The sequence below is a fragment of the Sinocyclocheilus grahami genome, unplaced genomic scaffold (genome assembly GCF_001515645.1).
Source record: "Sinocyclocheilus grahami isolate Dianchi unplaced genomic scaffold, SAMN03320097.WGS_v1.1 scaffold149.1, whole genome shotgun sequence".
Taxonomy (NCBI): Eukaryota; Metazoa; Chordata; class Actinopteri; order Cypriniformes; family Cyprinidae; genus Sinocyclocheilus; species Sinocyclocheilus grahami.
In genome coordinates, this window is record NW_015505328.1 from 3,980,094 (window position 1) to 4,000,843 (window position 20,750).

A 20,750-nucleotide genomic window follows, 5' to 3' on the forward strand; every position below is an offset into this window, starting at 1 on the left:
CCCTCTGCATTGCAGGTGATCCCACCCACCCGCCACACAGCTTCTTCAGTCTGCTGCCATCAGGGAGGAGACTGCGGAGTCTCCAGGCTAGGACCAGCAGACTGAAGGACAGCTTCATCCATCAGGCTGTCAGGAAGCAGAACTCCCTCCCGACCATGCCCCCCCTCCCCTCTTTTGCCCCACGCACCACTGAACTCTGACCCTCTGACGGACTCTCCCACTCCCCCCTCCCAAATATACACACACACTGTCACTTTAATCAGTCTGAATAAGCTCTTTTGCACTACAAATCATTTTTTTGCACTACAATCATTATATCTGCACTGTTGTTTACTTTACTGGTTTGCACTCTATCTGCCATATGCCTTGTGCTTTATATATTTTTTTACATTTGACCTTATTTGTATATTTGTATAGTTGTATTTTGTATTTAATCTGTATCTATCTGTATTTATGTTCTACTGTAGTGTTATCTGTATGCACCAAGGGTCTGAGAGTAACGCAATTTCAATTCTCTGTGAGTATGTGCTGTACATGTGGAAGAATTGACAATAAAGCAGACTTGACTTGACTTGACCTGGTGGATTGCAACCATGACTTATCAGGTGCATACCTCCACCTACTGTATCAGAGTATGCAGCATGGATTATATCTCAATGAATGCACTTTACATTATCAAAATAATAATAATAATAATAATAAAAATAATAATAATAATACAAATATATATATATTATTATTATCGCACTACTATCCAAATACTATAATATACCCCTGTATCCTTCAGTTATTCCACAACAGCATCCTGTGCATTTTTAACCCCTTCTCCTGTTGTTCCCAAAACACCCTCAAGGTTCCATTTTCTTCCTGTCTGACTTATCTTTTGGTTTAATCTAATCCTCTCTTCCCTATACTTCCTACAATGTAACAATATATGTTCTGCATTTTCTGTGATTTTACATTCCATACATTCATCTGATTTACTTTTACCTAACAAAAACAATGTTTTATTTAACCCTGTGTGGTCAAACCTCAGCCTGGTTAGAACTAACTCCTCCCTTCTATTCCTGCATTCCCACTCTGTGCGTTGATCAATTTCTGTATACCATCATATTATCCATGTCCCATCTGTCCTGCCATTTCTTCATCATTTATTTTTTAATTATTGCCTTAGCTTCTCCTTTACCAAAGGGAATATTTATAATATCGCTCGCCCTGGTTGATTTCTTTGCTATTTTGAGTCTCTCTTCGCTGAGCACGAAAGCGGATATAACGACATTCGCTAACCAGAGTTGCCAAGTCTGCATATTATATGCTACTTTGGACTTCTTTTTTTGGAAAGTTGTGTGACAAAATCTCGGGTCGTGGGTTGTGGTTTTTGGGTCTTATTTAAAAAAATCTCCAATGCATTGAATGACACTCTGTCTGCTAGCAGTTAATATCCAACCAGTGCAATAATATAAATTCTGCAGCTTAATTTGCCAAATGTTCCGACCCCTCCTACCCCTCATTGGAGAAAATCACGTTCAAAAAGAAGGCGCGCGATGCTGTAATCCTATACAATCTAAGCGATGATAGAAGTATACGTAGAGGAGTGGGATGACTTTCTTTTAGCCAAATTGTTTTATTTTTACAATGTTTTTGTAATGTATTAATTTTCATCAGGGGTTGTAATAAAAAACAAGTAGTCCTATAGGCCTACTACTATGAGTAAATATGGTTCGAATAGCCTGTATTTTAGTAGGCTATATGTGGCTATGTTACAGCTCCCCTTTGAAGCTCTTGTGTTTTTCTCCTTTTCCATCTCTCCAATCCTATTCTGCTCACAAGTGATTGGAGATGTTTTGTTCCCACTTTTGTTGCAGTTTGCTGATTTTTGTAAAATAGCTTTTCAGATAAAAGAGTGGTTTCAGTTTAATATGTTGCAGGAATCCAACTTAAACACAGAGCCATGGTCACTCCAGGCTCCCTCTGCAAATGTCAGCCACTTCTTCTTCTTCTTCTTCTTCTTCCGTTTTTTGGCACGTTACATCCTGTGTGCATATCGCCTACCTACTTATTTATAATCAATTTCTTCCTTGTTTTTGCTTTTCCTGTTTTTACACACGTATATACACAAATATTCCTAATTAAATAATTATTCAATGCTCCATCCCATTCCTTCTTCCCAGGCTCCACCTGGCGCTGCGTGTTCATGTCAGCCACTTAATCCAGCACAGCTGGGACATCCCAGACTGCACCTGCAAAAGAAAAAAGACTTTTGAAAAGAAAAGCGGATTCCCTTACAGATGACCAAAGCAAAAAGAAAAAAAAAAAAACTGTGAAACGAACTATAAAACCAAATTACACCATCCAGGCGGGAGAGGACAGGCTTTTGATTATATCAAATATAAATAGTGGTGACAGCACATGGAAGCCCAAGCGGAAGGGACGTAAGAAAGAGAAGGTAAATGCAAAAGGCAAGAGTAAAACCTCTACTAACAAAACCAAAAAAGGACCAGTAAAAGCAAAAATTCCCAAAGTCACAGAGTAAATTATTGATGAAAATGTTGATTTGGAGAATTAATGCTGATAGCTTTGACTGCTGGGGTCAAAGTTTGCCAACAGAGGTCCTGGTGAAAATCTTTCAGTTTGCAGTTCTCCAGGATGGAGCCGTACCTTTTCTGTGCAGGTGAGGCATGTACTCTGTATTTGTGATATTCAGTGTCTGTCCAACCTGGCTACAGATACTATATTTGCTTTATGTTTATTGTACATTTGTTTGCTGTCTTTAAAGGGTTGGCAGAGTTTGCCATCTATGGAATGGAGCTGCATCCTCTACGAACCTGTGTCAATTGGCTACTGCTGGATTGAACCCAGTAGAGTCAATTACCTGGGACAGAATAGAAGATTAGGAACACTATAGACTGGCTAGCTGAAAAACAAAAGTATTTTTTCAACTGGAAGAACTTATGAATCTTTTTAATGTGAGATAACGCATAGCAAAGCCACATCTATGCAAAATAGCTGAGTTTTGTTGTGTCTGTTTCCTGCAGATTGTCTCAGTTGAGAGAGTTTTCCCTTTGCCACTGGAAAAAACATGTTGATTATGTAATTCAGGTAATAATAATCCATCTGCTGTGAAATTTTGTGACTGCTTTCTGAATCTGTTTCTGATGATCTCTGTGCTCTGTTTTTATAGAAAGTTTCACAATCATGCACCAATCTTCATTCTCTCAAGCTGTCTTACTGCACGGGAATGACAGAAACAGCCTTCCAAAACCTTGGTGCTCAATGTCGATCATTAGAGAATATAAATTTGCAACACTCAGAGGTTTGTATGCAAACTGTTTACTTAGATTTGAAGGGACAGTTACCTAAAAATGAAAATTCAGTTTTATTCACCCATATATCATTTCAAACCTGTATGGCTTACGTTCTTCTGCGGAACAGAAAAGAAGAAAGTTAGATGGACTTACAAATTATGGACATATTATTTACTTTATGATATTTTTGTGGGTTTTGAAAAGTTTCGGTTCACGGTGCATGGAAAAGAGTGATCAATATAGTCAGTATATAGTCACATACTGTATATTAAAACCATGGGGTCACAGTCAAAAGGGTATTGGAATGACATGAGAAGTAAATGATGACTGCATTTTCTTTTTAATGTCAACTTTTACTTTAAGAATTTTAATTATTTTGTATTGTTAATTTTTTTTAATATAGTTTAATGTTGATGGTCTGGTGTCCTTCATTGAGGCATACGGCAACCAAATAAAGAAAATTTACTTCACACACAGCACCAAGAGTGACAAACTACTCAGTGCTTTGTCTGTAAGTTGATATTTTTACTATTTACTTTTAATATGTTTACTTCCTCTGCCGTTTAAAGATGATATAAACTTTGAAATATGCTATAAAATGTCTTTATTATATAAAAGTATGTGAATTTGTAAACTTTTTCTGATGATGCAAATGTCTCTGAAATTAAAGAAAGGTTGCTGTCCTGAGCTCATGCTGCTGGAGATCAATACTAAATTAGATGGAGGATACTGCCAGCTTCCCATCTGTATTCAGGCTTTGCAGATTGGATGCCCTAAACTTCAGGTATTAACCTAAAATGTGCTGTGTTCGTCATGTACACAAACCAAATCTATTATCACTCCTTATATATTTTTTTGTAAAAAAAAATGTATTAATTGACATATCGTTAAATATAATTTAGGACCAAGAAAAATAGTGTGCAGCGATTGCATAGCTGGCATTTTTCAGTTGAGTGCACAGTTACTATTTGAAATTCTAAAAAATATTTGCACACACTTCTCTTATTAATGGTGGGTCCATGTACCTATGTATAATTCTTTTTTTTTTATTTAATATTGAAATCTGAAAAATGTAAGTAATTTGTTCAAACAAAACGAAAAATGAAGAATTCGGCTTCATTTTTTGTTTTTACGTTCGGGGACAGAAAATGAATAAACAACTTGAATTTTCGATTTCTACCTGTGGGCGGGAGTGAAACGCCCCTCTTCGCTGATTGGTCAACCAAACATTACAAAATAATAGTCCTTAAAAACATAATAAGAGTCCTCCGCTTCTACGGATTCTTGGCATGTTTATTATTTCTACTACATTTGATCTCTTTCTCTTCATCAAACAACCAGATTAACGATTGGCTTGACACAAATCGTACCGAGACAGAGCCTAGATAGAGCTTTCTTTTGTGTAGGTATAAATTCTGCAATTCGGGTGGGTGGGTGTTGAGATTTCCCAGGGATTTCCCCCCTTCTGGTCAGTGTATTCCTGTCTCTGCTGAATTATATTTTTCCCGGTGGGAATAAAAAAAAAATAAATCAGTGACAGTATGACATTAATACACAATGTTTTTACTCAAAACTCACTCTATTGTGGCCTAATGAAGACATTGAAAATAAACTGTTGCGTAAATGCTTTATGAGACAGAACGCAGAACCATCACTGTAATGTGGGAATTATGATCACGAAATATTGACTGATGGATCAGCAGAGAATCGTCTTTCTGCCAGTCACTAAGAAATTATGATTCTATTATATTTAAAGAAATATGAGGTAAACATGTGAATACATGCGCACTTTATATATTACAATATGCGCACTTTTGGAGTAAAGCACTGATCAAAAAATATGGAAGCAAACGCGATTGAATATGTACAGTGTCTCGTTAACTAAACCAGTCACAGAACTGGTGTACGCTATCATTCCTGAATGAATCAGTCTTTGAAAGACCCATTTTTATAGACAACAATTGAATGACCAATTATTATAGACAGCCACTTCATTTTATTCTTAAATGAATGAATGAAGCAATTTGAACGAATAGATTAAATAAAAGGCTCCTTTATTAACACAATGAAATAGGCTACCGCCACCTATATTGGCAATATTACTTTCATAATTTAAGTATCATTTCATTTTATTCATATTTCTGTATTAAAAATGTTGTATAAAACATTAATTTCATTTCATTATATATTTGTAATTGCTATGTAAATACACATTCAGCCATCTGATCAGCTTTAACCTGTAAATACACCTAAAAGCATCTTCAGACGCAGGCTATATCTCTGAATAGTGATGTAATTGGTAACAGCCTATTGTTATATTATTCTAATTTATTTGATGTAACAATTTAACATTAAAGATTACATACAAAAGGTAAAAAGAAAAAACAAAAGAAAATCAGTTGCCTTTTATGGGAAAGTTAATTTCTGACACAGTTGACACTGGCTTATTGGTCGAAATGTTATTTCAGGGTTTGGATATGTTCTTGATAACTAAAACGATTTCGCCTTTAAATCATGACGTCAAATTCACATTTCACTAAAGTCAATCACTGAAACAAGCACTCTGAGGAACAAATAGTCCCATGGGCTCTGCCTCAGTACGGTTTGTGTCAAGCCATTCGTTAATATGGTTGTTTGATGAAGAGAAAGAGATCAAATGTAGTAGAAATAATAAACATGTCAAGAATCCATAGCAGCTGATGACTCCTATTATGTTTTTTAAGGACTATTATTATGTTGTAATGTTTGGTTGACCAATCAGCGGAGAGGGGCGTTTCACTCCCACCCACAGGTAGAGATCGAATATTCAAGTAGTTTACTCGTTTTCTGTCCCTGAACGAAAAAAAGAAAAATTAAGCCGAATTCTTGATTTTTCGTTTTGTTTGAACAAATGAAAAACTAAAATGTGCCGTTTTTTTTCAATTTTGCTGATTTCAATATTAAATTAAAAAACGAATTATACGTAGGTACACGGACCATGGTGACATGTTTCAGAATGAGAACTTATAAAAATGGTACTACAAATATAAAGTATTACAATCCTATTTTTTCTTTTCTTCTAAATTATTTTGCAATTTAGACTTTTAGGTTGATGAATGTCACTCCAGTTCCTAAAAAGATCCGCAACACACCGAGTTCAACATCTGGTTTTCCCATGCTAGAGGAGCTGTGCATTGCCACTTCCTCTCACTCTTTCATGACTGACAGTGACCTGAACAATGTGCTCCATGGCTCCCCTCACCTGCGTGTGCTGGACCTACGTGGTGGCTCTCGCATCACAGCCACTGGCCTCTATGCTCTGCCTTGTGAGAGTAAGTCTTGATTTTTAAATAAGAAGAAAGTGAACATTGATGTACCTCACACAGTAGTGAAAATGTAATATAAACCCCACACACACATATGAACATCACATGGTTTGATGGACTTTCCCCTCATTTTATTCTTAGTTTACAATGTGGAAGAATCTGATCATACAATATGCTGCTTTTCCTGTAATTTGCTGTCTTGTCTTGTGTAGGACTGGAGTGTCTGTATTGGGGCCTGTACTTCAACAGCAATACCATGGTAGCATCCAAGAAAGGCATACACATGCTTGCCCACAAATGGAGCAGCACCCTCAGGGAGCTTGATTTGGCCAACCAACCATTTTCAGAAGAAGACATGGAGATCGCCATGGGACATCTTGCACATGGTGCTGGAGTTGATTTGTTTCGCTCCCTGAACCTCAGTGGAACTAAAATCACTTCATCTGCACTCAGGTAATGATGTAGCTGTGCACATACATTTAGTACCTGCCAAAAGATTTTTTAAGTGTTTATAAATACGCAATAATAGAAAGTGCAGGTATTTTCGTAATTTTTAGTAGATAGTTAAGATGTTCTGATACCATTTTTAATGTTTCACAGGTTACTAATAAGTCAGTCACCAGCACTGAAGTACTTGAATCTGTCTTCTTGCCGGTATCTGCCCAGAGGACTCAAACGAGTATATCACGGTCGAGAAGACATTCAGCTACTACTGGATAAATTAGACTGAACATGTATATATTGCAGGAACTCTGATATTAAATTCAGTTATTTTTAAAGTGTACAAAATGTAATTTCTCTCTCTCTCTCTCTCTCTCTCTCTCTCTCTCTCATATATATATATATATATATATATATATATATATATATATATATATATATATATATCTGGGATTTGTATATATATATATATATATATATATATATATATATATATATATATATATATCTGGGATTTGTATATAAAGATAAGGCCACTTTTTCAATTTGTCAGATTTGCAACTACAGGTTTTTTTTTCCCCCATAAATACTTGTTTATCTTTACTACCCTAATCTGCAACCATTTTTCTCATGTTCATGTGCTGGTATGCAATAAATGTTGAATGTTATGACTTTATCACAATGTAAACGAGCAATATTTAATGAAATGAAAGATTACTGGCATGAAAATGATCAAATAAACTAACGTATTGCAATTGTGTGTTTATTTGAATTGTTTTGAACACAGCAAGAGTGCATGAGTTAAAAAGATGATTTTAAATGTTAAACAAATAGCATTTGTGCTTTTACTGATGCTTCTAAATTTAAAACTGCAAAAGTATGTTATATATTGTAAGCAATGCACACTGAAAATGTATGTTAACTGATATACATTTACAGATTTGTATTTGGCATAAGTGGAAACAGAACAGTGATTGTAGTTAATGAAGTGAGAATATATTGCATGGCATTTTGCATCAAATCTTATCTACTTTTTTAAAGCGAGCAAACTTAGGCCAGTCTTGGGGTCGCTAACACATCGTTCCACAAGTTGCAAATATGTGAGGTTCTCCTGAGTGTTGGGATCAAAGAATCCTTTGGTATCATCATCTGGATCAGAGAGGATCTTGTTCATCTCCTCATCAAAGTACCCTCTTTGGTAAGCCACCTCCACAGGAACATGATGGCTGTGCACAGGATCAATGATGCCCCCAGTGGCAATCTGAGCTTCTAACAGACGAATGCCGTGGTCCTTGACAATCAGATCTTTTTTCAAGGCCTGGAACAAAGAGATTGTTTTGCCTGTGTAGGGGTCTGTGTAACCAGTGACTGCTCGTTCTGCAGAGAGCAGTTTACTTTTCCATTCCATCCCCACAACGCCTTCAGCCACAGCCTGGTCTACTGAAAGCTTTTTGTTGTTCACTGGGTCAATTATAAAGCCAGTGGCAGCCTGAGCCTCAAGCAAAACCAGAGATGTGCCTTGTGTCAGAAGACCCTTATTTTTGGCATCGAAGATTCTCATGGTCTGTTTTGTAGACTGGACATACACACCAGCAATACAGTTTGTTGCTCCAAGGTATTTTTGAATAGATTCCATTTGGTTGATATCTTCATCATCTACTTCCTCATTGATAAGCTTACCCATCATTTCTTTTGAGATGATTTTTGCCCCAAATAGCTCACTTGCTGACACTCGTTTTCTCAGACCTTTAAATGAATGCTTTTTTGTCGTTACTTCAATTATCATTACTGTCACCATTTCTGTTATCTCCTCTATTGACAGTTTCTTTTGTTTGTATTGGTCAAGAAATTCTTTCCTTTTCTCTGTAGAGACATATTCTGAGTGTAGTACATCCCAAAGTGATACACGTTTATCTGCAAACTTACCAGCATTGATGATCACTGATTTTTCTTTGAAGACCTTTATTATTTGTTTGTCACTGTAGGTTGAGTTTTCAGTATTCTTTTCAGTTACTGGGAGAAGCAGCAGGCCGGTTGAATTCCTTTCACATTTCTTCACGAGTTGTTGGTAAGTAAGAGGTTCTTTAGTTTCTGGGTCAGAAAACCCCTTTTCACTATTTATAGGATTTGCCAAAAGATCACTGGTCTCATTATTCACGCATCCTTTCATTATTGCCTTCTGAACAGGCAGCCTGTAGCTGCCAATTGGATCAATAATTCCCCCTGTGGCAAGCTGTGCATCTAAGAGGTTCAATCCATGTTTTTGAGGGATGAGACCTTTTTGCATTGCTTCGAATAAGCATATTTGCTCATCTGTGTATGGGTCTTTGAAGCCAGTGACAGCATGTTCAGCCAATAGTAAGTGCTCCAATATCTCTGGTCCAATAATTTGAGCTCTGACAGCCTCCATGACTGTGTGATGTGTGTTTTGGATCGGATCGATAACATATCCGGTTGCTGCCTGAGCCTCAAGCAACAAGAGTACTGCATCAGAAGTGAGTACGCCTTCAGTTTTTGCCATGTATAAACTTAACACTTTTCCTGATGGATGAAGCTTTACTCCAGCAATACTTCCAGTGCCTTTCAAGTACCTTTGAACAGATTCAAGTTTAACCACATTTTCAAGTATCTCCTTACCATGTTGCAGCTCTTTGTAAGTTTTGGTGTCAATGATTCCAGAGTCATGCAGCTGTTGCACCGAAACAGGTTTTCTCAGGCCCATTGTTGTTTGAGAAGTTTCTTCTTTCTGTTCTATTGTTTGAATAATTTTGGTAACTATGGTGACAACATCCTTAATGTTTATCTTGCCCAGACGATATTGTTCAAAGTACTGCTGCCTCTGTTCATCTGTGAAGTATACGGAATGTATTACTTCCCAAAGAGATTTTCCAGAGAAATGGCCAACAGGAACAACAACACTGTTTTTCTCAAATTCTTCCTTGATCTCAGCATCTGAGAGATTTTTTTGTGATTTTTCTTGTGTTTTCCCCTTTTCAGCGACTGGAAGAAGGAAAAGACCAGTTTCAGGATCCTTGATGCATCGTGCCAACATCTCCATGTAGGTCAGATTTTCTTGTGTGGTGGGATCAAAAAATCCTTTAGTGTCATCACTTTGATCAGCAAGGATCTTGTTTAAGTCAGCATCAAAATAACCCTTTTTGAAAGCAACTTCAAGTGGTAAATGCAAACCTGTTAAAGGATCAATGATGCCACCTGTAGCAATCTGGGCTTCAAGTAGACGTATGCCATGCTGCTTTACAATAAGGTCTTTCTTGATGGCTTCAAAAAGTGATATTGTCTTGCCAGTGTATGGGTCTTTGTAACCAGTCACTGCTTTCTCAGCAGCCAAGAGTTTTTCATACAACTCTGGAACAAGGACTTTCTGCTTCAAGGCCTCCTCAACAGTGAGTTTCCTGTCTTGTATTGGATCAATAATAAAACCAGTGGCAGCCTGTGCTTCAAGAAGACACAAGGCAGTGCCAGGGGTAAGATAGCCCTCTTTTTTGGCTTGGTAGATGCTCATTTTCTGATTTGACTTTTGCAATATTACACCTGCTATACAGCTTGTTCCACTAAGGAAGTTTCTCACAGTGCCCATCTCAGCGAGATCTTTGATTGTTAGCTTCCCCTCAAGCACATTTTTGTATGTTTTTTCATCTATTATTGCCGAATTCAGCAACTCCAAAATAGAGACTTTTCCCCTAAGACCATTTACACTGAGGTCAGCATTTCTTTGTACTTCCTTACTCTCAATGATCTCTAAAATAATTGTTATGATTCCTTCTATTGTGATTGTTTTGGACTTGTAGCGCTTTAACAGCTCCTGCCTTTTCTCCTCAGACAAATATTCAGAGTTGATGAGATCCCAGAGTGTCACTTTCTTGTTGCTGAATCTGCCGTATCTCACAGAGACATACGTGGTTTGGAACACTTCTTTGGCACTGCCCCCTATTGTGACTCTCTTGTCGTTTCCTTTGATTGTCAAGAGGCAAAGGTCTGTGCTTTGGTCAGTGACACATCTGGACAAAAGCTGCATATAAGTAAGGTTTTCATGAGTGTTTGGGTCAAAGAATCCTTTTGTGTCATCAGTTGGATCGCAAAGGATCTGATTCATTTCTGTATCAAAATATCCTAGTTTATAAGCAATATGAACAGGAATGCGATGACTATTTACAGGATCAATGATGCCCCCTGTGGCAATCTGGGCCTCTAGCAGACGTATGCCATGATCTTTCACAATTAAATCATTCTGCATTGCTTGGAACAATGAGATTTTCTTGCCAGTGTAAGGATCTTGGTAACCTGTCACTGCCTTCTCTGCTGAACTTAATTTCGCATGAAGATCAGCCCCTATAACGCGTGCCTTCACTGCATCATCTACAGAAAACTTTCGATTAGCAATTGGGTCAATTATGAATCCTGTTGCAGCCTGGGCTTCAAGAAGAACAAGTGATGTTCCTGGCCTCAGAATTCCTTTTTGTCGGGCTTGGTAGACTGACATTATTTGGGAGTCAGGAAGCATCACACCAGCAATGCTTGGTTTTCCTTGTAGGTATGTTTGCACAGATTCATTCTCTGTAACATCTTTTACTGTCTTTTTTCCTTCTCTGAGATCTGCTAGATCATTCTCTGTGATGATGTCAGCCTCAGCGAGCTGGTTTGCAGTTACTTTTTCTCTTATACCTTCAAAAACTACATTAGCTGTTTTCACTGAATGTTCAATGATCTCCAGAACTTTGGTGACTATAATTTCAATTGTGAGTGTTTTGTTTCTGTATTGCTCGATGAAGGCTTGCCTTTGCTGTTCAGTGAAATATTCAGACATAAGTAATTCCCAGAGCGAAACAGTCATTCCCATGTATTTTCCACATGTCACTTTTACCATGACACCCTTGAAGACTTTTTTGATGTCATAGCCAATGAATGTGTGATTCAGACTACTGGATGGATCGTGAATGGGTAATAACGTGAGTCCTGTAGAGGGGTCGATGACACAACGATCCAGCAGTTGCAGATATGTCAGATTATCGTTTGTGTTTGGGTCAAAGAAACCTTTAGTGTCATCTCCAGAATCTTCAAGGATGGCATTCATTTCCTCATTGAAGAAGCCACGCTTGTATGCTACATCCACAGGAACTCTGTGACTGTTTATTGGATCGATAATTCCACCAGTTGCAATTTGTGCCTCAAGCAATCGGATCCCATGTTCCTTTACGATCAGTTCCTTCTTCAGAGCTTGAAAAAGAGATATAATTTCACCAGTGTATGGATCGTTGTAACCAGTGACTGCACGTTCTGCTGCGAGCAATTTTGCATGGTACTCTGGCCCTACAAGTTTTTGTTTAATGGCTTCCTCTACACTGTATGTCTTGTTTTCAACAGGGTCAATCATGAATCCAGTTGCAGCCTGGGCTTCCAGCAGAATCAAAGCAGAGCCAGGCATGATCATACCTTGTCTCATTGCCTGATAGATGCTCATTCTCTTGTTTGTGGAGAGCACAGCTACTCCCCCAATGTTCTTTTTACCTTCTAGATATTCTTTCACTGTTTCCATTAACATCACGTCCTGGGTGGTGGTTTTACCCTTATGCAGATTTTCAAATGTCTGTTGGTCAATAATTTTTGATGCCAGAAGCTCAGCAGAGGTTACGCCTCTGCGGAGGCCTTTAAATGTGATGTAGATGGGGAACAGCAGCAAACCTGTTTCTGGGGCTACAGTGCATTTCTTTATCAGTGATGCATAGGTGAGGTTTTCTTGAGAGTTTGGGTCATAGAATACTTTTAGAGCATCCACTTGGTCTCTAAAAAGATCTTTGTCATAGTGACCCTTCCCATAGGCTTGTTTTTCTGTTAGGTAACATTTTTCAGTAGGGTCATATATCCCTTTGGTAGAGTTCTGTGCCTCAAGCAATCTAATGCCATATTCTTTTGGGATTACATCTTTCTGCATGGCCTGAAAGAGTGAGATTTGTTGGTTGGTGTATGGATCTGTGTAGCCTGTGATTGCTCTCTCAGCTAATTGAAGTTTTTCTTTCATTTCATGTCCCACAATGCCTTCCTTTACTGCATCATCTACAGACCATGTCCAGTTTTTGATGGGGTCGATGATTCCTCCTGTTGCAGCTTGAGCTTCTAACAGTGCCAGACATGTTCCTGGCTTCAACAAGCGCTTCTTGAAGGCTTGGTATATTGTAATGGTTTCATTTGAATGTTCAAGGAACACTCCAGCTACTGGACCCTGAGAACCGCAATTTTCCTGAGCTGGCATTTTTTGTGGATTTTCTTGCACCAGAGTCTGTGGATTACATAGGAATACTTATTAGTCACACATTTAAAAATGAGTCTAACCTAATCATTTAAGTTATCCATATATTTTGTTTACTGTAGAAAAGGCAAACAGTACACCACAGAACCCTGTTGAAACGTGTGTTTGTGCTAACAATGAAAGCACCCTTCACCCCTTTTATGACTTGTCCTCACAGGAAAAAAACTTCTTGAGCATTGCATCACTTGGAAAAGTGTGCATGTGTTTTATTTAGCATGAACCTTGTAAGCAATCGAAAACTGGAAATACAGGATTCTGATTTATTCTTGAAGAATGTCAGGATAAAGAATCAACATGACCCAGACAAGGCTTTCCACTTGTCAGTTACACAATCATGCACAAAAGTGTATGAGGTGCATTCTTATTCTCTCTCTCTCTGTGCGTTGCATGCTGGGTGTGAGTGAGCGTTGTGAGCGAGCGTGAGTGGTGACTCTCGTGTTTGAGTTTGTTTTTCTTTTTTCTCTCTTTGTCATTTAAGTTATCCATATATTTTGTTTACTGTAGAAAAGGCAAACAGTACACCACAGAACCCTGTTGAAACGTGTGTTTGTGCTAACAATGAAAGCACCCTTCACCCCTTTTATGACTTGTCCTCACAGGAAAAAAACTTCTTGAGCATTGCATCACTTGGAAAAGTGTGCATGTGTTTTATTTAGCATGAACCTTGTAAGCAATCGAAAACTGGAAATACAGGATTCTGATTTATTCTTGAAGAATGTCAGGATAAAGAATCAACATGACCCAGACAAGGCTTTCCACTTGTCAGTTACACAATCATGCACAAAAGTGTATGAGGTGCATTCTTATTCTCTCTCTCTCTGTGCGTTGCCTGCTGGGTGTGAGTGAGCGTTGTGAGCGAGCGTGAGTGGTGACTCTCGTGTTTGAGTTTGTTTTACTTTTTTCTCTCTTTGTTTTTTTTGGGGGGGTTGTGTAGTTTGGATCTTTTTTCTTTTTGGGGTTTTTGCTTTTGTAGGGGGTGGTTTGGGGTGTAGGGGAAGCATGGCGGATGCAGGTGTGCGGGTCTTGAGCTCACTCACGTGTCGTCACGGTGTAAAAGTGGCATCTGCAGTGAGTGTGGAGAGCTGTTGTTTAGCTGTGGGTGAAGTTGTGGGAAATAAGAGCGTATTGTCTGCCTCAAGGATGAATAGTGCTATCGTTATTTTTTTAAGTACAGTAGAAAAGGCTCTTAGAGTTAGAGTTAGTTCAGAGAGGAATTATACTTGATGGCGTTCTTACCCCCGTTTTACCACTTTCATTATCGTCAAAAAGAGTCACTCTCTCGAACGTACCGCCATTTATTAGTGATGATGTATTAATGCAAGCATTGTCTCGCCATGGAAAAGTGGTCTCCTCGTTTAAAAAAATTCCAATTGGTGGCATTTCTCCTCTACTGAAACACGTGGTGTCGTTCAGACACTCAGTTTACATGATTGTGAACAATGATGCTGACCTAGACCTTGCGCTGAATTTCCGAGTGGATGATTTTGAATATGTAATGTTTATAACCACCGACAGGATTAAATGCTACGGCTGCGGTAAGGTCGGCCATCTGGTCCGAGCCTGTCCCAGCAAACAAGGAACGGCTAGTGCGGAAGGCGCAGCTAACAGCGGTGAGCTACCAGCCGATGAAGCAGCCGAGGTGGAGTCAGCGGTGGCACAGGTGAGTGATCATGATGGCGCTCATAGTGCTGGGACTGCGGAGAACACAGTGCTTTCAGTGCAGGAGGAAATCCAAAGTACAAAAGAGGTTGAAGACGAGGGAGACAAAGATGAGTCAAGCGATAAAAGAGTTGTGGAAACTGATATGGGGGATGTTCAAGAGGCTGATGGTGGGCCTAATGAAACTGGTACGGAACAAACAGTGTTTAAGGTGCCATTGAAAAGGAAGAAGTCAGACAAGGTTTGTGATTTTCGGCATTTGAAGAAAATGGATCTTGAAGATGCCTCTGATCCGATCGACTCAGAGAGTGATAGTGAGTTATCTGACTCGAGTGTTATTCTGTCACAGAGCGAGTTTTCCAGCCGCAATTATGACGTAGATGACATTAAACTGTTCCTTAAGTCAACGAAAAATAAGAGAGGAGTTTTAGTTAATGAGTATTTCCCAGATGTAGGACAGTTTTTGGAAACAACTAAAAGTTTAATGGCTGAAGGGCGTTTTTCAAATAAAGAAGTGTATCGGTTAAAGAAAATAGTGAGGAAACTTAACGTGGATTTGAATGATGGCAGTGAAAAAGTTTAATTCGATGAATATGATTCAAATCAGTCTGTCTTTTTGTTTTTTTATTTTTGAGCATGACCTGAAGTGTGTATTGCATCTTTGAATGTGAATGGTGCAAGAAATAGCAAAAAAAGAACTGAATTGTTTGAAGTTATTAAGCAGAAAAAAATAGATGTTGCTTTCGTTCAAGAGACTCACAGTGATGTTAAAAATGCTGCTGACTGGATGCAGGAATGGGATGGGTTTTCTGTCCTAAGTCACACCACCACACTTAGCGGTGGTGTTGGAATTTTATTTTCGAAAAGTCTTTGTCCAGTTTCATATCAAGTTGAGGAGATTGTGAAAGGAAGACTCTTAAAAATAAGAGCAATTTTTGAAAAATATGTTCTAATTTTTATCTGTGTTTATGCTCCAACATCAGCAATGGAAAGATTGTTGTTCCTAGGTACACTAGGTTCCACGTTACAAAATTGTAATACTGAAGAATATCTATTTTTAGGTGGTGACTTTAATTGCACAGAAAGTCATATTGACAGGAATCATATTGAGCCTCACATGCCTTCCCGTGAACGTCTTAAGGTCATAAACATGAATGATCTGTGTGATATTTGGAGGCATTTTCATGATAGACAGAGACAGTATACATAGGCTCATGCTCGTGATAGTTTTCTGTCTCTTGCAAGATTAGATCGTTAGTTTTAAACATCAGTTGGGTATTTTTAAGAGCTGTGTTATTTCTCCAGTAAGTTTTTCTGACCATCATATGGTTGTGTGTTCTTTCTTTCTAAATCAAATTAAGTCTCAGAGTGCCTATTGGCATTTTAATACAAATCTATTGTGTAATAAGGATTTTAAGGAGATCTTTAAGGTATTTTGGGAAGATTTTAAAAAGAAAAAAGGTTCGTTTCAAGATTTAAATCAGTGGTGGGATTTTGGAAAGGTACAAATAAAACAGTTTTGTCAACAGTACACTTGCAATGTCACCAAAGAGTTAGATAATTCTATGAAAGCCTTGGAGACAGAGATAATTAAATTGCAGAATTTAGCTGATGCAGCGAGTAGTCAAAATTATATGATTTCGAATAGGAAAACACAGTTAGCAGACCTGCTGGGTTTGAAAACACAAGGAGCTCTGATTCGTTCTCGTTTTTTTAGTCTTGAACAGATGGATGCACCATCTAAATATTTTTTTAGTCTTGAAAAAAAAAATGGACAAAAAAGTTTTTTGCATGCTTTACGCTCTGAGACAGGAAATATTTTAACTAGTCATGCAGAAATACGTGAAAGAGCTTGTAATTTTTATGAAAATTTGTATAAAAATGAGTTGGCAGCAGGGTGGGATTCTGAGAGTCCTTTTTTTGTAGGTCTGAGTCAAGTGTCAGAGGGGGGCAATGCAGATCTTTCAGGCGCTTTAAACATGGGGGAATTGATTAGAGCCCTGAAGAGTATGGATTCTGGAAAAGTGCCAGGAATTGACGGACTTCCAGTTGAATTTTATAAATTATTTTGGACAGAAGTAGGGGAGGATCTTTTGTCTGTGCTTAATGATAGTTTGGTCTCAGGCAGTTTGCCGGTGAGTAGCAGTAGAGCTGTCATTACGCTCCTCCCTAAAAAAGGCGATCTTTTAGAAATCAAGAACTGGCGTTATGTTTCGCTTCTATGCTCTGATTATAAATTGCTTTCTAAGGCTTTAGCTAATAGGTTAAGGAAGGTAATAGATCGGGTGGTGCATTCAGATCAGACTTATTGTGTTCCGGGTAGGTCTGTTTTTGATAATATTAAACTTATGCTGGATATTTTTGATGTCTCCAAGTTGTTCGATATTAATATTGGACTTGTTTCACTGGATCAAGAAAAGGCTTTTGATAGGGTTGAACATCCTTATTTGTGGAGAACTTTAGAAGCTTTTGGAATTTGTCAGGATTTTATTGATAAAGTGAAAGTACTTTATGGTGACGTTGAAAGTGTACTGAAAATAAACGGTGGCTTATGCACTCCTTTTAAGGTCTGTAGGGGTATAAGACAAGGTTGCTCATTGTCTGGAATGTTATATTCACTTGCTATAGAACCCTTGTTGCAACAACTAAGAGAAAAAGTTTGTGGTTTGAATTGACCTGTTTGTAAAAACAATATAATTTTATCTGCTTATGCTGATGATGTGGTTGTTTTAATTGATGGACAAAATGATGTACATGTGTTAATGGAAGTTCTAGAGGATTTTAAAGTTTTATCATCAGCAAAAATTAATTGGAACAAGAGTAAGGCGCTTTTAATTGGAAATTGGTTAAAAAAGAAACCAAAATTGCCTGATAGCCTGAGCTGGGGAACAGGTGGGTTTAAGTATTTGGGAGTGTACTTAGGAGACGAAGCATTCTTTCAGAAAAATTGGGAAGGGGTTGTTGATAAGGTAAAAGGAAAATTTGAAAAATGGAAATGGCTAATACCAAAGATGTCATATAAAGGGAGAGTATTGATTGTGAATAATTTAGTAGCCTCCAGTCTTTGGCGTAAGCTGGCCTGCTTGGATCCTCCTTCACAACTTCTAGTAGAAATTCAGGGTATTATGGTCAACTTTTTCTGGGACAACTTGCATTGGGTCCAACAGGGTGTGCTGTTTTTACCTAAGGAGGAAGGTGGCCATGGTTTGGTACAATTGAAAAGTAGAATAGCAGCATTTCGTTTGCAATTCTTACAAAGATTTCTGTATGGGTCGTTAGAAAATGGATGGCGGGCTGTTACATGCTCCATCTTACACAGCGTTATAGGAGTGGGGTTGGATAAATCTTTGTTTTTAATGGATCCTCCCAAATTAAATGTGAGCAAATTGCCAGTGTTTTATGGAAACCTTTTTAAGGTTTGGAATCTTTTCGATTTACAGAGGAATGAGATGACACCTTCTATCCACTGGCTTTTGGAGGAGCCTTTAATAAATGGAGCTCGTTTTGATTTAACGAAGGACAATTCATCCTTTCATGGACTTAATGCACTATTGTTGAATTCACAAATCTTTACTTAGGGACTTTTGATTCGCATTGCCGGGGTGGACTTTAAAAATACAGAAGAAGTGGCAGATGCTAATGAGTTGGAAGTCACTGGTCAATGATGAAGAAAAAAGACTGTTATTGGACACTAATGGACTAATAAATGCTCCCATTTTACAAGACGGTTTCCCTCTTTTTACTTTGTTACCCAAATTAGAGGGTTGTAAGGGACCTTTTTTGGATGGTGAAAAATGTTTGTGTTTGGACTTTTTGACAGTAGCTGGTAAGGCTTTTTATAAGATATGTGTTAAAGTTTTCAATAAAAAGGTTTTGAATGGAAAAGTTGACACACCTTGGCGTAAAATATTGGGTATAGAAGAGAGTGTGAAACCTGAATGGAGGTAAGTGTATAAGCCACCGTTACTCAAAAGGTCAGGGGATATACAGTGGAGACTTCTTCATGGCGCCATTGCAGTTAATGCTTTTATTTCTGTTATTAATCATGAAGTTTTGTTTGATTGTCCTTTTTGTTCAAAAAGAGAAACTGTGTTTCATGCTTTCATGGAATGTGACAGATTGAAACAGTTATTCTTATTTTTGGGAAAAATTTTCACTTCCTTTAATGAATTGTTTTTCATGAAAATTTTTGTTTTTGTTTTAAAATTTTTAAATAGGTAATAGGTTTACATGTCAGCTTTTGAATTTTGTTTTAGGGTAGGCTAAATTAGCTATTTATATGAGCAGGAAAAACAAGGTTGAAAGATTGTCTGGTGAAGATGTGGTGGTTGTGTTTTTAAATTTGGTAAAATCACGAGTGTTGGTTGATTTTTGTTTTTATAAGTCTACGAAGGATTTAGAAACTTTTGAAAAGAAATGGTGTGGTAATGGAGCTTTATGCTTGGTTATTGAAGAAGAGTTGTTTTTTTACATCTTTGATGTAATTTATTTTAATGTTTTTTATTGTTGGTGTTTATGTGACATGATGTAACATTTAGAATTGTTGTAGCAAGTATACTAACAAAACGTGACTTATTGTAATAAAAGGTGTTTTAAATTAAATTAAATTATCTCTCTCTCTCGCTCTCCTAATTTCTGGTTTGAAGTGGGAGAGGTTTTCACAGTGAGGGGGATTTATATGGACTTTTCTATTGTCTTTCAATTTTTCTTTTGAGTAATATTTATTGTAGAAGCAAAGTTTAGCGTGAGTTTTATTGACTCGTTAAGCAGTAGGTTTTCACGTGGTGAGAGCAGGGATGGCATCGCATCTGGTTGTGCGAACGCCGTCTCTGTCGCTCCTTCACAGAATTAGATGAATCACTCAAGCTTGAGTAACGGTGGAGGATGTGTTGCTGGACGTTCGTAGCTTTTTAAAGGAGGAGCAACTGGTGAATCGTTTGGTAGAAATGGGCATAATGGTAAGTGGAGCTTTTGTTATTGTTCAACCTTTAGTATCGCCAACTGTAAGGGTAACAATTTCAAATGTCCCGCCATTTATTCCGGATGAAGATATAAAGCGTGAGTTATCGAGGTATGGAAAGTTTGAAAGTGGAATTAAGATGGTTCCGCTTGGTTGTAAACATGAATCCTTGAAGCATGTGTTATCATTTATCATTCTTTCCGTTGCGTGTATGAGGGGAAATCGTACATGTTGAATGCGAGCACGGGGGAAATGCGCTGTTTTGAGTGCAGCTCAGTTGGACATGTAAGATTGTTATGTCCACATAGAGAAGGGGTGAGGAATGAGGCAAGTCAAAGTAATGATGAGAATGGAAGGGTGGAAGAAACTGTAGGAGAAACAGTGGAAACTGAGGATCAAAATGTGCGTAATGAAGACGTTTCAGGTAATGTTAGTACTGAGAGTGAGATTAGGCCTACTACGGAAGCATTTAAGGTGGTAGAAAAGGTTAATGGGGAGACACAAGTAGTAGAAGAGATGGTGATGACAGAAACTGTGAAGGAGGCAGAGCAGGTGGAACGATTAGAAACTGGTGTAGAAGTGATGTTTGTTGATATGGATAAATCAAGTGCTGAAAGGATAGTGAATTTGGAGAGCAAACAAACAGGAGAAATGGCTAATACTGAAAGAGAGGAAGAAAGTGAGGATGATCAGATGTATCAGATATGTCTAATTTATCTCAGATGGGTTGTGAGCAGTTTTATTCTCTGGAAGAG

At 38.0% G+C, this 20,750-nt stretch overlaps 1 protein-coding gene and 1 pseudogene across 1 annotated transcript in view; one reads left to right on the forward strand and one right to left on the reverse strand.

Moving 5' to 3' along the window:
• The window catches only part of eppk1 (epiplakin 1), a 33,609-nt gene that overhangs the window by 4,174 nt on the left and 8,685 nt on the right, over positions 1-20,750 (reverse strand). Inside the window, exon 2 of the mRNA XM_016281393.1 lies at positions 8,083-13,346. Within this exon, the coding sequence (XP_016136879.1) occupies positions 8,083-13,319 (5,237 nt within the window). The 5' untranslated portion in view covers positions 13,320-13,346. The remainder of the gene's footprint in view (positions 1-8,082; positions 13,347-20,750) is intronic.
• On the forward strand, positions 1,978-7,427 carry LOC107592035 (F-box/LRR-repeat protein 6-like; annotated as a pseudogene).